Raw genomic sequence first — 13478 nt, 5'->3', positions numbered from 1 at the left:
TTCTTCCCAAAAATCCCACCCCAGTTTCAATAGACTTACCCCCCTCAGCCTTCTGACATTCCTGAATCCGAGTCACTTTTCGCATTCCCACCAACACCCCTCGGCACCTTTCACACAATCACTGCCCCCGCACCCTCCCACCCTACTGGCTCCCACTTCCATCTTCAACTGTCACTATTCCCTCTTTACAACTGGTACCCTTGGTTTGACCCACAGGAATCACCAGTGACTCCACTGATCCCTCTCCTTGACCCCCCCCCCCTCCCAACCCATCCACACCTCTATACAAGCCCTCGCAGCCTGCAAAACAACATGGCCCTTTCCACCCTCCCATTCTGTACCAGCTCATCCATTGCAAGCCGCTGCTGAATCCCTCTCTTTCCCATACCAGCACCAATCTCCCCATACCCCTTAAGCTTCAGGGGGTTGTGATTGGGCCTTCATTTGCATCATATCAGCAGGATCAGGATGCAAATAGTTTTCACACTAGCCACTGGTGGGACCTGTGACTCGCCATGGAAACTGGGAGCAGACATCTCGCCATAATTTTGCGCCGGTACAAAATAGATTTCTGAGTACCTGCTGCATTGTGCCACCCTGCCCGCCATTAAACCCGTGACGGGTTTAAAATTCCACCCCTTTTCTTCCAAAAGGCAGTAAATACAGGCTCAGTTTAAATTTGCAATATTGAGACTGACAGATTTGAATGAGTATTGATATCAAAGGATATGGATCAAAGTCAGGTAAATAGAATTGAGGTACAGATTAACAATGATCTAATTAAATGACCTAACAGGTTTAAGGGGCTTAAAGGCCTATCTTTTCCATTAATTGTCAAGATAATTTTCAATGTAACTTTATGTCCAGGTATCTGAAGCGAGAGTCCAACTAAGCAAAGGTATAAGACTCAAGTATGTGAGGGACATGCCCTCTGTTTAAGAGTTTTTTATTTGAAAATTGCACAAGATCTTTGTTATTAGAATGATGTTGTGGAGTGTGGTGATCAGAGTGATTATGTGCAGTATTATCTCCTTAGCATTCATGAATATGTTTTATGGTCAGTGCCTTTAGCTTGTACTTTGGATGTCTTGGTGTGATCCGATGCAGCGAAAAGGTAACTGCTGCCTATCTGAATGCCAGGATTCTGAGCAAATGTGTTCTGGCAGGCATTAAGGAGTGCTATGAATTGAGGTGAGCTATGTCATTTTTATTTATTAAAATGATTGCGGTTGATTTGAAGAGCATTTATCTTGAGCATGGGGTTTTCAGGAAAAGAGAGGTGAGTAAAAGGAGTAGAACAAAGAAAATTACAGCACTGGAACAGGCCCTTCAGCCCCCCCAGCCTGCGCCGATCCAGGTCCTTTTTCTAAACCTGTCTTCTATTTTCCAAGGATCTACTTCCCTCTGTTCCCCGCCCATTCATATATCTGTCTAGATGCATCTTAAATGATGCTGTCATGCCCGCCTCTGCCACCTCCGCTGGCAAAGCATTCTAGGCACCCACCACCCTCTGCGTAAAAAACTTTCCACGCACATCTCCCTTAAACTTTCCCCCTCTCACCTTGAAATCGTGACCCCTTGTAATTGACACCCCCACTCTTGGAAAAACCTTGTTGCTATCCACTCTGTCCATACCTCTCAATTTTGTAGACCTCAATCAGGTCCCCCCTCAACCTCCTTCTTCCAACGAAAACAATCCTAATCTACTCAACCTTTCTTCACAGCTAGCACCCTCCATCCTGGTGAACCTCCTTTTCACCCTCGCTAAAGCATCCACATCCTTCTGGTAATGTGGCGACCAGAACTGCACGCAGTATTCCAAATGTGGCCTAACCAAAGTCCTATACAACTGTAACAAGACCTGCCGACTCTTGTACTCAATACCCCGTCCGATGAAGGCAAGCATGCTATATGCCTTCTTGACCACTCTATCGACCTGCGTTGCCAACTTCAGGGTGCAATAGACCTGAACTCCCAGATCTCTCTGTACATCAATTTTCCCCAGGACTCTTCCATTGACCGTATAGTCCGCTCTTGAATTAGATCTTCCAAAATGCATCACCTCGCATTTGCCTGGATTGAACTCCATCTGCCATTTCTCTGCCCAACTCTCCAATCTATCTATATTTTGCTGTATTCTCTGGCAGTCCTCCTCGTTATCTGCAACTCCACCAATCTTAGTATCATCTGCAAACTTGTTAATCAGACCACCTATACCTTCATCCAGATCATTTATGTATATCACAAACAATTTGGACAATTGGACAAATAGGACAATTTGACATTTGTCAGGATCAGTCTCGAATCCAGGGCTTTCCCAAACTAGTAGCTGTCTATTGTCACCTGGGTCTCACTGAGATTGGAGAATTGCATAACTATGCACTTTTCAGATGTTGCATAGCTTGTGAAACTGAGCGAAGTGTAACTTCTTTCAGTTTCACATTCTCTGTTGATCTCACTGAGGTGTGAGATACGTTATAACCAATATGCCTAATTCATGCAACAGAGCTGCTTTACATGCTGCCAGATTGTGCACACAAACACCTTCCCTCGCTTGTTATCCTGCTTCGAGTGTTTGGTTTGCAGGAGTCGCTTTAAAGTATCTACTGATGGCAGTGATGGACCAGGCACATAAAACTTAGCATTTAAACTATTGTAGTATTATGGGTTGGATTATGAAAGGTAACTTTGATGCATTGAAAAACAACAATTTATGTAAAGTAGGATAAAATCCAGACACCAGGACTAATGTTAAAATTACTAGTACCAAGTAATCTCAACAAGATTCATGAACTCAAAAATATTTTATGCTATTTTATCTGTAATGTGATAATTGAATAACTGTAACAAAATTATCTTCCTGCTCATCCAACAATCAAACGCCAGCTAAAACAGCTAAATGAATAGGATGGGAATAGAGGGATATGGTCCCCGGAAGGGTAGCGGGTTTTAGTTCAGATGGGCAGCATGGTCAGTGCAGGCTTGGAGGGTCCTGTGCTGTGATTTTCTTTGTTGTTTGATAGTTTTATTTTTTTGTAGCCGAACCAATTGACTATTATGCTACAATATGCAGCATCTCTGAGCATAGTAGCTCGTATCATTCACCCTGTTTTTGAATATTTCCATATTGAGGAACTATGATTTTCTCTAGATCCATTAGAATTAATCTGTTTTTCTATTTCCTTCTCTCTTCCGTTGCCTTCCTGAAATCCTCAGTATTTGGTCACTCTTTCGCATCGAACTTAAAATGAATCAACCTACAAATTATCAAGTCTGATTTGTAATTAACTTGTACCACTTCCAATTAAATAGTCTTTTTCACCCACCTAAAAAGTCAGAATTTCTGAAAAAACTCAACAGGACTCGTGTCACCTATCAAGTGAGAAATAGAGTTAAAGGGCGGAACTTTCTCTGTGGCACAGTGGGTGGGAAAAACGGGGTGGAAGCCGCTGTTACCAAGGGTGGCGTCCTTTGCCATATGTTTAGGAACATTTAAATTAAAAAGTTAAGGGCCGGGTCCCACGACACCCCACCAGCAACCTGGATTTTTAAAAGATTGTGGGTGCCCTGAACTATCACCCCCCTCCCCCAGCCCCCTTGCCCCCATGGAACCTCTCCATTGCGGAACTACTCCCCATGCACCATGGAACCCTCTCCATCGCGGAACCTCCACCCACAACGGATCTCTTTCCTCTCTCCTCCATGGAACTCCTCCCCACCCCCCTCAACTTCTATGTAATTCCACAACCACGGAAGCCTCCCTGGCACTGCTCCCTTGCACGTCCCAGGCGCTTTCTCTTGCACTGCCCCCAGCGCAGTGTGAGGGGAAAGTGCTTGGATGATGCCAGGGAGCAGTGCCAGAAGACAGTGCTAAAAGGCAGTGTCCAGGCAGAGCTAGGGTACTAGTTATGCATGACCCTCCCCCCCATGGTGATGCACTCACCTGTGCACCTCTGGCAGGTTCTGCTCACTATGTGCACGTCATGGGGACCAGTTCTGCTTTTTGTTGGTGAGAGGGAATGCCAACGTGAGTGGACAACTTAAGAGGGTGGGGAACTATCAGGCATAAAGGCCTGATAATTATATTTAAGTATATCCACATGTTGTATGTCGGGACACCCGTTGCATCAGTGACGGGGGCGGGGACAATTGCAATGGGAAAACCCGCCAGCATAAAATGCGATTTGGTACTTCTGTCGGATTTCGCACTGCCTATCCCGCCGCCTGAAAACGGCATCCGAAAATCCCCTCCCCCCAAGTGTTTTAGGTTGATGGGAAAAGTAGAGAAGTTCTGACATCGTTCTGAAATGTGAACTCTGCCTCTCTCTCTCTATTGGTACTGGCCAATCTGTTGCGTAATCTAGTGTTTTCGGTTTTTACATCACATTTCCAGAATCTGCAGTACTTTGCTTTTTTAGTCTTTTTCGTACACATCTTTTATAACCTTCCTAAATTTGCGAGGTATCTCCAATTCTTCACCTGTGCCTCAACCAACATTGACCTTCCAGGTTCAAACTATCAATAACGCCTGGTCATTGTAATGGGTCTTAGAGTACTGGGGCTGGATTCTTCGATCCTGCAGCTATTTCCGCAGGATCCGTCTGGACCAGGAAGTTGGCGCCGCCCCCGCACTGATCTTCCGTCCAGTGGGGGGTTAAGCAGCCCCGGCTTTACCTGCGGACATGGCCGGGTCGGTGGCCACGCATGTGCACGGCGGCGGCCAGTGGTGGCTGCGCCATGCAACATGGCGCCGGGTGCGTGCGGACCCGGCCTGCCAAAATCTGCCCCCCTGTAACCAGCCTTATCACTCTCAGACCACCCCCTACTAGCCCCCAAGCTCCCGCCGAAGCACCCCCTGCTGGTGGAACGGCTCCCCCACAAAATGAAATGAAAATGAAAATCACTTATTGCCACAAGTAGGCTTCAAATGAAGTTACTGTGAAAAGTCCCTAGTCGCCACATTCTGGCACCTGTTCGGGTGGCAGTGCTGGACACAGTCCACAGCCACCATGCAAGGCCCCCGAACGATGTGAGTACACACGAACGACGCCATCATGGACCCAGCCCATCGGGGGCGGAGCATCGGGGAAGGGCCTCAGGTGACGTCCTGAGGCCGTCCATACGTACTCGGGGAGTATGCCGCTTTTGAGGGGGCGGAGCATCCCATAAACGTCACCGCCCCCGATTCCAGCGTAAACGTGGATTCTCCAGCCTATCGCCGTATATGATTTTGGCGTCGGTGAGCAGAGAATCCAGCTCCTGATCTTTGAAAGTGAGTACTCTTCCCAATACCTACACATACCCAGTCAACACTCAGCAGAAAAAGACCAATATTAAATTTCACGCTTACACCTTCTACTTCTGTGAATGAGCAGAAATGGAACTTATCAATATCATAGATGCTTTTAAGGTAAAGCTAGATAAATGCAGTAGGGAGAATGGAATTGCAGGGTTTGCTGACAGGATTAGATCAAGTAGGGTGGAAGGTGTAGAATATGGTTCAGATCAGTTGGGTTAAATGCATTTTTCTGTGCTGTATATTCTATGTAACCTGAGAAACATGTGATGGAAGCGCAGTTATGGTACAAATTGTTGTGTCTGCAATTATTTCCTCACCAATGCCATGAGAGCAGCTCCAAGACCAATCATCGGACTGACAGCAATAATAACCAGTGTAAGCTTCCAACCGCTGACAAATCCAAGCAGAAATCCACTAACAAAAGTAGTGAAACGTTGAATAAAAATCCCAACTTGATCAGCAATGGCATCATTGATTTTGTTAATATCACTGTAAAAATATGAAGAACATTGAAGGCACTTGTGTTCATCAAATTGTTTTGACAGCTGTAATGCTGAAGCATAATAAGATTATTGTTATAATTGTAGAATACTGACACACGCCCCCTTCACCCTGCGCCCACACATATGTGGTAAATTTAGAACTTAACTATTGGTTGAAAGCAGAGCTTCAGCTGTGTGTTATTCTGCTGCAAAGCTGTTGCTGTAAAGTCAAGTGAATCAAAGAAAACAATGGCAATCATATCCAAACTGTACACGGGTATGTGACAGCAATAGCAAATTATTGGGAAGTATCTATATATAGCAAATTATTTCACGTCTTCCAAAAGTGGTCTCTACTCTGCTACAGTCCAGGCATAACCTAACTCTTAGTCACTCATCAATTTTAAGGGCTGGTTGCAATTTGTAATCTCTGCGCCATTAAGTAGTAAGACAATCTAATGTCTGGAATTCCTGTGCGGGAAGTATTGGTTATCAATTGAACCATTATGCTGAGGCTGAGAATGGGGATCATTTACTTTCTTGTAATGATAGAGGAGAATAATGGGTTCAATTAATAAAGGCTTAAAACCAAAGACTCTGCGAGGAAAGAAATAGATTTTACATTTGATATGGCGGCGTCATGAACATTTTCAGCGATTTTCATCTTGTTTTCGGATGGGAATAGAAAAGTAGGATTCTAAAAATGACGAAGCTGGACTTATCACGATGTTCCTGCTCCTAATCCACTTGGCTGTGAATTAGTTCATCTTTCAGGTGGGAGGTTAATTAAAATATGCAAATTGGGCTGCTGGTAGTGTGAAGTAGACCAATGTAACTTTGAGAAACCAAAGGTAATGCCCAGTGGCATTGAGCAGCCTACTCAGCTGCTCTTAAACAATGAATGTTCCTCCTGGCTCCACCAAAATATTCCAGCCTGCAAGTAGCTCCTCCGTGCCACTCATCCCTATTTCAACTTTTAATGTTGAACTTTTACCTTAGCTGTTTAAAAGAATTGCTGGATTTTCCGCTGCCCCTCAATCAACCAGCTGCCTCGAGGCACTTATTTAGTGCTCTCAGCTTGCTGGCATTATGAAAATGAGATCCGGCCATCAAAATGGATTATGATTCTCATTGAGGGCATGAAGTGTTCAACGTTAGGGCAGTGCGGTGGCAGTACTGCTGCCTCACAGCGTCAGGGACCCGGGTTCAATTCTGGCCTTGAGTCACTGTGTGGAGTTTGTACGTTTCCCCATGTCTGCATGGGTTTTCTCCGGGTGCTCTGGTTTCCTCCCACAGTCCAAAAATGTGCGGGTTAGGCGGATTGGTCATGCAAATTATCCCTTAGTGTCCAGGGATGTGCAGGTTAGGTTTTGGGGTTAGGGGGATAACCAGCCACGTGATGCCCTGCCAGCAGGGTGGTTCCGGGGTGTGTGGGGAGGGTGGGGAATGGGTGGTGGGGGCACCCATACGGCCGGTGTCGCTCTGCACAGTGGATGGTCAGTGAGATGCGCAGAAAGCTGGCTGCCTTGCAAGCCAGGGCATTGGCGGCTCCTGCCTGCACACTCCGGTCCTGGGGTGTCACCCTGACCCCATGGCCCATTCCCTGGCCACCTCATGCTACTCATCCTGGGCGCGGCAGATATCTCCACGGCCAGTGGTAGCACCACTGTTACGCTTTGGGAACATGTCCTTCCGCCTCCCTCTCCCTCAGCAGCCAAGGCACTTGCTTCCTGATTTTATATACCACAAGCAGATCTCACCATCGGTAATTCCTCCTGGCGGAGGTGGAGCATCATTGGAGGCCTGGAGGATACCGGGGCTGGCCTATTAATGATATGCCAATGGTGTTTACTGTGCAGTTTGCATGGCCACGCCGACATGTGGCACAGAACGCATTCACGCCATTGTTGAGGGGCCGAAGCATCGCATTCCGTTTGGCACCCAGCACCGGCCATGATTTTTGGCGTTGGCCGACGGAAAATCTCACCCCTAGCCATCATGGCTCTGCGCCTGTACATAGTTATTTGTGCTTTTTGTTAAGAAATCCCCTTTGCTGTGACTGGAAGTCTCCAGTGTATTGTTTCGAGCCACCACAGAAATCCAAAAGGGAGTGGTGTAAGATACTTGGACTGGAATCAAAATTAAATGTGGAGTGGAAGCTTTGTTTAAAGTGTGTATTTGACCACGCCAATCTGTGTGTTTAAGAGGGACTTTGTATTAGTGAGACCATTGTAGTTTACGATGTACTTTGTAATCTGGGACAATCCTAGAATCTGTGTGTATCTGTTAAACTAAGGGGGAAGTACAGGAGTACTGTATAATACTGCAAATTTTCATCCTTAATATATGTTTTTTCCTTGTTAACACTAATTAGTGGTCCTGTGACTTTATTCCTCCATGTTTTATAAAGGAAAAGGAAAAGTTACAATGATTTGAGCTCGGGTTCCATTCTGGGACCTTCGCGTCCAGTTATAGTATCAACTGGATCATAACAAAAGATAATGTAAAGCAAATTAATCATTTAAAGCCTATCTTCAGAACTTCTATTTTTAAGTTGCAATTATTATTGGTGTAATTAACTGTGTACCCAGTATGAATCTTTATTGGGACAGTTGTTTTTATAGCCAAAGGAAAGCTGTTTGAGGAAGTTAAATAATATACTTACTCTGACATCCTTGTGTTCAATTCTCCAGCAGAATTACAGTCAAACCAACCAATCTCCATTCTCATAATTTGTTTGAAGTAAGCTTTTCTTATTTTTTGAACCTGCCGGGCTGCAGCTGTGACCCAGAAGGATATCTAGCAGAGGTAGATGTCACAAAATTAGGAACACAGATTTGTTTTTATTACTACCTTCATCTTTTCTAATATGCGAGGCAGTGAGTTTATGGGTTTTGGGATTAGGTAGCAGGCTATTCTTTTCAATTCAAGATCACAATTTCAATTCAAACCAGAATGATGGACATAATATCCCCTCTCTCCATGTCAGGTATAAGTGTTCTATATGAAATGAATTTGGAAGTCTGAACATGTTTTCTAAAGGTGCATTTCATTTGGTTCCTCCATTGGAGCAGAATTGATGGAGCTCTGCTATATATCTAGTTAAGCTATACTTGACTTGTGAGTGCAAAAGATGTTGGGTATCAAAACAAACAGTAATGGACAGAGTAATGATTTTTAAATTCCTGGACCTTCGAGAAGAACATAAGGAATAGGAGCTGGAGTAGGCTGCATGGTGGCACAGTGGTTAGCACTGCTGCCCCCACAGCACCAGGGACCCAAGTTCAATTCCGACCTCGGGTGACTGCCTGTGTGGAGTTTGCACATTCTCCCTGTGACTGGGTGGGTCTCCTCCAGGTGCCCCACTTTCCTCCCACAGTCCAAAGATGTGCATGTTAGGTGGATTGGCCATGTTAAATTGCCCCTTAGTGTCCAGGGATATGTAGGTTAGGTTAAGGGGTTATTGGGATAGGGCAGGGAAGTGGGCTTGGCTGGAGTGCTCTTTCAGGTCCAGACTCGATGGGCTGAATGGCCTCCTTCTGCACTGTGGGGATTCTGGGCAATTTGGCCCTTTGTGCCTGCTTTCCCATTCAAGAAAACCATGGCTGATCTAAGTGGCTTTAACTGCACTTTCAAGCCTGCCCCCCCCCCCCCCCCTACACCCCACATCCCTTTACCCCCTTGTAAATCAAAAATCTGTCCAACGCAGCCTTGAATATACCAAATGACCCAGCCTCCATTGCTCTTTGGGGTAGAAGATTTCAAAGATTAAAACCACCTGAGAGAAGCAATTCCTCCTCATCTCCTTAAGGCCCCTTATTCTGAAACTGTGCCCTCTTGTTCTAGATTCCTTCATGATGATAAACATCATCTTGGCATCTACCCTGTCAAGCCCCTTCAGAATCTTACATGATTCATTAAGATAATTTCTCAGTCTTCTAAACTCCAATAAGTCTACACGGAACCTGCTCTGTCTTTCCTCCTAAGGCAACTCCTTCATCCCAGGATCAATCTAGTAAATGTTCTCTGAACTGCTTACTTAAATAAGGAAACTGAAAATGTACAGAATACGTAGCCGCGAGTCGCCACATTCCGGCGCCTGTAATGGGAATTGAACCTGCGCTGCTGGTCTTGTTCTGCATTACAAGCCAGCTGTCTTAGCCCACTGTGCTAAACCAGCCCTTCTCACCAGTTGCCTCTCACCAGTGCCCTGTATAGTTGTCGCAAGACTTTCTGATTTTGTTGTTCCATTCCCCTTGCAATAAATGCCAGCCATCTATTTGCTTTCCTAATAACATGTACCTTCATGCCAACCATTTTGATTCATGTACACAGACACCCAGATCTCTCTGCACTTTTATGGTTGGGTGGGGAAAGAGAGACAGTCTTTTTCAAAATGAAAAGTTCTGATGATGAGAGGGGTGGGGCTGTGTTGTGTGCAGGAATGGTAGCTCCCTGTCCCATTCCCAAAGGAGTCGATGGGACTAATGTCTCCTGCTAAAGTCCCTTTGCCCTGAAGGCAGGTTGCATGTTGAGTGTCAGGATAACATTTTGGCCGAAGCGGGGCCCACAATGGCACTTTCCTAATGGCATCACTGGGAAGTGGCTTTTGCAAAATTAATTATTTATGTTCAAAACATCTTAGATCCTCAGCCGGAATCTTTATATTGCCCCAATGGGAACTTGAGTTGCTGCTCTGAAATCTTAGGCTCTCTTGTGAGGCAAATGGCCAGTGAGCATCATTATTGGAGCAACTTCAGTCCCAGGAATTTCAGACCTGGAGTTTCAGTGGACTCGATGGGATAGAGCAGGATGCCATTTTTTTTAATCAAAAGAATGTCAGTGACCCAATGCAGAAGTGAAGTACTGCAGCTACAGAATTGAAATATAATTCCATCACACTGAAAATACAAAACTTGTCACCTCGTATAAAAATATTTTCTATTCATTCACATCATGAGCAAAGCCAACATTTATTGACTATACCTGATTGCCTTTACAAAGGTGATAGGGAGCCATCTTCTTGTCAACAGAGTGGCTTGCTAGGCCACTTCAAGGACAGTTATGAGTGAAGCATATTGCTGTGAATCTGAAGTTACATATAGGCCAGGCCAGACAGGTAAGATTGGCAGATTTCCTTCTCTAAAGTGAACCAGGTGGGTTTTTAAGACACTGTAGTTACATTGTCATCATTCCTGAAACTAACTTTCTGGGTCCAGATGTATTCAACTACATTTAAATTTCCCAACTGCTTGTGGGGGAATTTATCTGGATCATAATTACAAGTGTTTGGATTACTAGCCCAGTAGCATAACCACTATGCTGTTGTTCCACTCCCAATTTGTGAAATAGTAAATTAAGAAAAGATATTTGTCATCATTGGAAAAAGTACGATTTACTTGGTTTGCTTTTATACTTTGTCAGAAGATGGTAAGTTTATTGAAATAATTTCTTACAAATCAGTGGATTAAGTGAGTAACATAAGGAAAACTGATTGGCATTCATGTTATGCAACAACTCAGAGCCTATCCATGTGACAGCCATTCCTTAATGCTTGAGATAATTCCTCATTCTGAATAACTATTTCATTCAAAACTCACACAAAGAGCAAGAAAGATATCTACAATATATATGTGACAGGTTACTGACTTTAAATCCCCCAAGTAAATATTAATTTATATTTGGATATCATTACTGAAGAAAATGTTGGCCATTTTGAGCAACATTCAGCTAAATGTGGTCCATAAATAATTACTAGCTTGTTTAATAATAGGAAGTGTAAGAGATTTGCCATTGCTGACGGCCCCTATCATTGCATGACACAAAACATTCTCAGTTTAACTGGGGGTTGAAATATTTCTCACCTTAGAAACCATGCCATATTGATAAAAGCAAATTACTGCGGATGCTGGAATCTGAAACCGAAGAGAAAATGCTGGAAAATCTCAGCAGGTCTGGCAGCATCTGTGGGGAGAGAAAAGAGCTAACATTTCGAGTCCAGATGACCCTTTGTCAAAGCTATAAGACAGCGAAAGTGGGAAATATTTATACTGTGGAGTGAGAATGAAAGATGAGTCATAGCCACAGAAACCCAGGAAACAGGGTGCTAATAGCCACAGAAACTATAGGGAAAGAGTGCTAATGGCAGTCCCCAGAGAGAACAAAAGGTGAGAAAGGCCAAACAGCAGAGAAACTAACATCAGACGGTAAACTGTGACAGATGTAGATGTGGGGGGAGGGGAAGGGGGAAGCAAAGGGAAGAAAGGGTAAGGAAAGATGGAAAAGATGGGGGGGGGGGGTTGAATATATATAAAGAAAGACAAGAGAGAAAGAAATGGTAAAAGACAGTTAAAATGAAATGGACTGAAAACAAATGGGTCGAGGTAGAGCAGAGCTAATCATCTGAAGTTGTTGAATTCGATGTTGAGACCGGAAGGCTGTAGCGTGCCTGACCGGAAGATGAGATGTTGTTCCTCCAGTTTGCGTTGAGCTTCACTGGAACATTGAAGCAGGCCAAGGACAGACATGTGGGCATGGGAGCAGGGTCTTGTGTTAAAATGGCAAGCAACGGGGAGGTCAGGGTCCTGAATGTACACAGACTGAAGGTGCTCAGCAAAGCGATCACGCAGTCTGCGTTTGGTCTCTCCCATATAGAGGAGACCACATTGGGAGCAGCGAATGCAATAGACCAGATTGGAAGAGGTGCAAGTGAGACGCTGTTTAGCCTGGAATGAGTGTATTAGGCCTGCTGCAATGTTCCAGTGAAGCTCATTTTTCATTCCTTACCCTTTCTCCCCTTTGCTTTCCCCTTCCTCTCTCCCCACATCTACATCTGTCACAGTTTACCGTCTGATGTTAGTTTCTCTGCTGTTTGGCCTTTCACATCTTTTGTTCTCTCTGGGGACTGTCATTAACACTCTTTCCCCGTAGTTTATGTGGCTATTAGCACCCGGTTTTCCTGGGTTTCTGTGGCTATGACTCATCTTTCATTCTCACTCCACAGTATAAATATTTCCCACTTTCTCTGTCTTGTTCGCTTTGACAAAGAGTCATATGGACTCGAAACGCTAGCTCTTTTCTCTCCCTACAGATGCTGCCAGATCTGCTGAGATTTTCCGGCATTTTCTCTTTGATGCCATAATTGATGATCAATTATCTGAAATTATCAGTTGAAAATGAGGTTCAGCAATAAAAACCTACCTGACAGTAGCCCAGTAAGAACACAGATACTCCAATTGAAATGTAGTAGTAAGCAAACATGGACATTTCTTTCTCAATGTCTAAGACCCTGGAACGACACCATCAAAATTTATCGGCCTCAAATTTTATTTATTGCTGAAGACACAATTTGTATGGATAGCAACTTATTTATATAATTTGGGGCAATGCTAACTTTAATAGTCTGATTCCTAATTAAGTCATTGCTTACAATGACACTGCGCCATTGGACTTCTGTTAAATAAAGATCCTGGGCGGGATTTTCCGTAGCTAAACACCGAAATCGTGTTCTGCGATCTGGTGGAGAATGGATTTTCCTGCTAAAATTGGGGCCGACACCGGTTTGATGTTGGCCTGCCATGCTCTGCCCCCTCCAAACTGGCATCATTGTGACGTGCGCCGTTTCAACAGCTTTGGCGCGTTATTGGCCGGTCCACCTGCGATGCTCCGGCCCGATGGGCCGAGTTCCCGAAGGCGCG

At 44.6% G+C, this 13478-nt stretch overlaps 1 protein-coding gene across 4 annotated transcripts in view; it reads right to left on the bottom strand.

Annotated features, from left to right (window-relative positions):
• Positions 1–13478, bottom strand: part of LOC140389431 (bile salt export pump-like) — a 155297-nt gene that overhangs the window by 96231 nt on the left and 45588 nt on the right. For all 4 annotated transcript variants that reach the window (XM_072473575.1, XM_072473581.1, XM_072473588.1 and 1 more), the window contains 3 exons: positions 12982–13069; positions 8447–8580; positions 5617–5788 (listed from right to left, as the gene is read on the bottom strand). In XM_072473575.1, the coding sequence (XP_072329676.1) occupies positions 5617–5788; positions 8447–8580; positions 12982–13069 (394 nt within the window). The remainder of the gene's footprint in view (positions 1–5616; positions 5789–8446; positions 8581–12981; positions 13070–13478) is intronic.

The sequence above is a fragment of the Scyliorhinus torazame genome, chromosome 2 (assembly GCF_047496885.1).
Source record: "Scyliorhinus torazame isolate Kashiwa2021f chromosome 2, sScyTor2.1, whole genome shotgun sequence".
Classification (NCBI taxonomy): domain Eukaryota; kingdom Metazoa; phylum Chordata; class Chondrichthyes; order Carcharhiniformes; family Scyliorhinidae; genus Scyliorhinus; species Scyliorhinus torazame.
The sequence above is the reverse complement of the archived record's forward strand: the minus strand, read 5'-3'. Positions and strand labels throughout refer to the sequence as shown.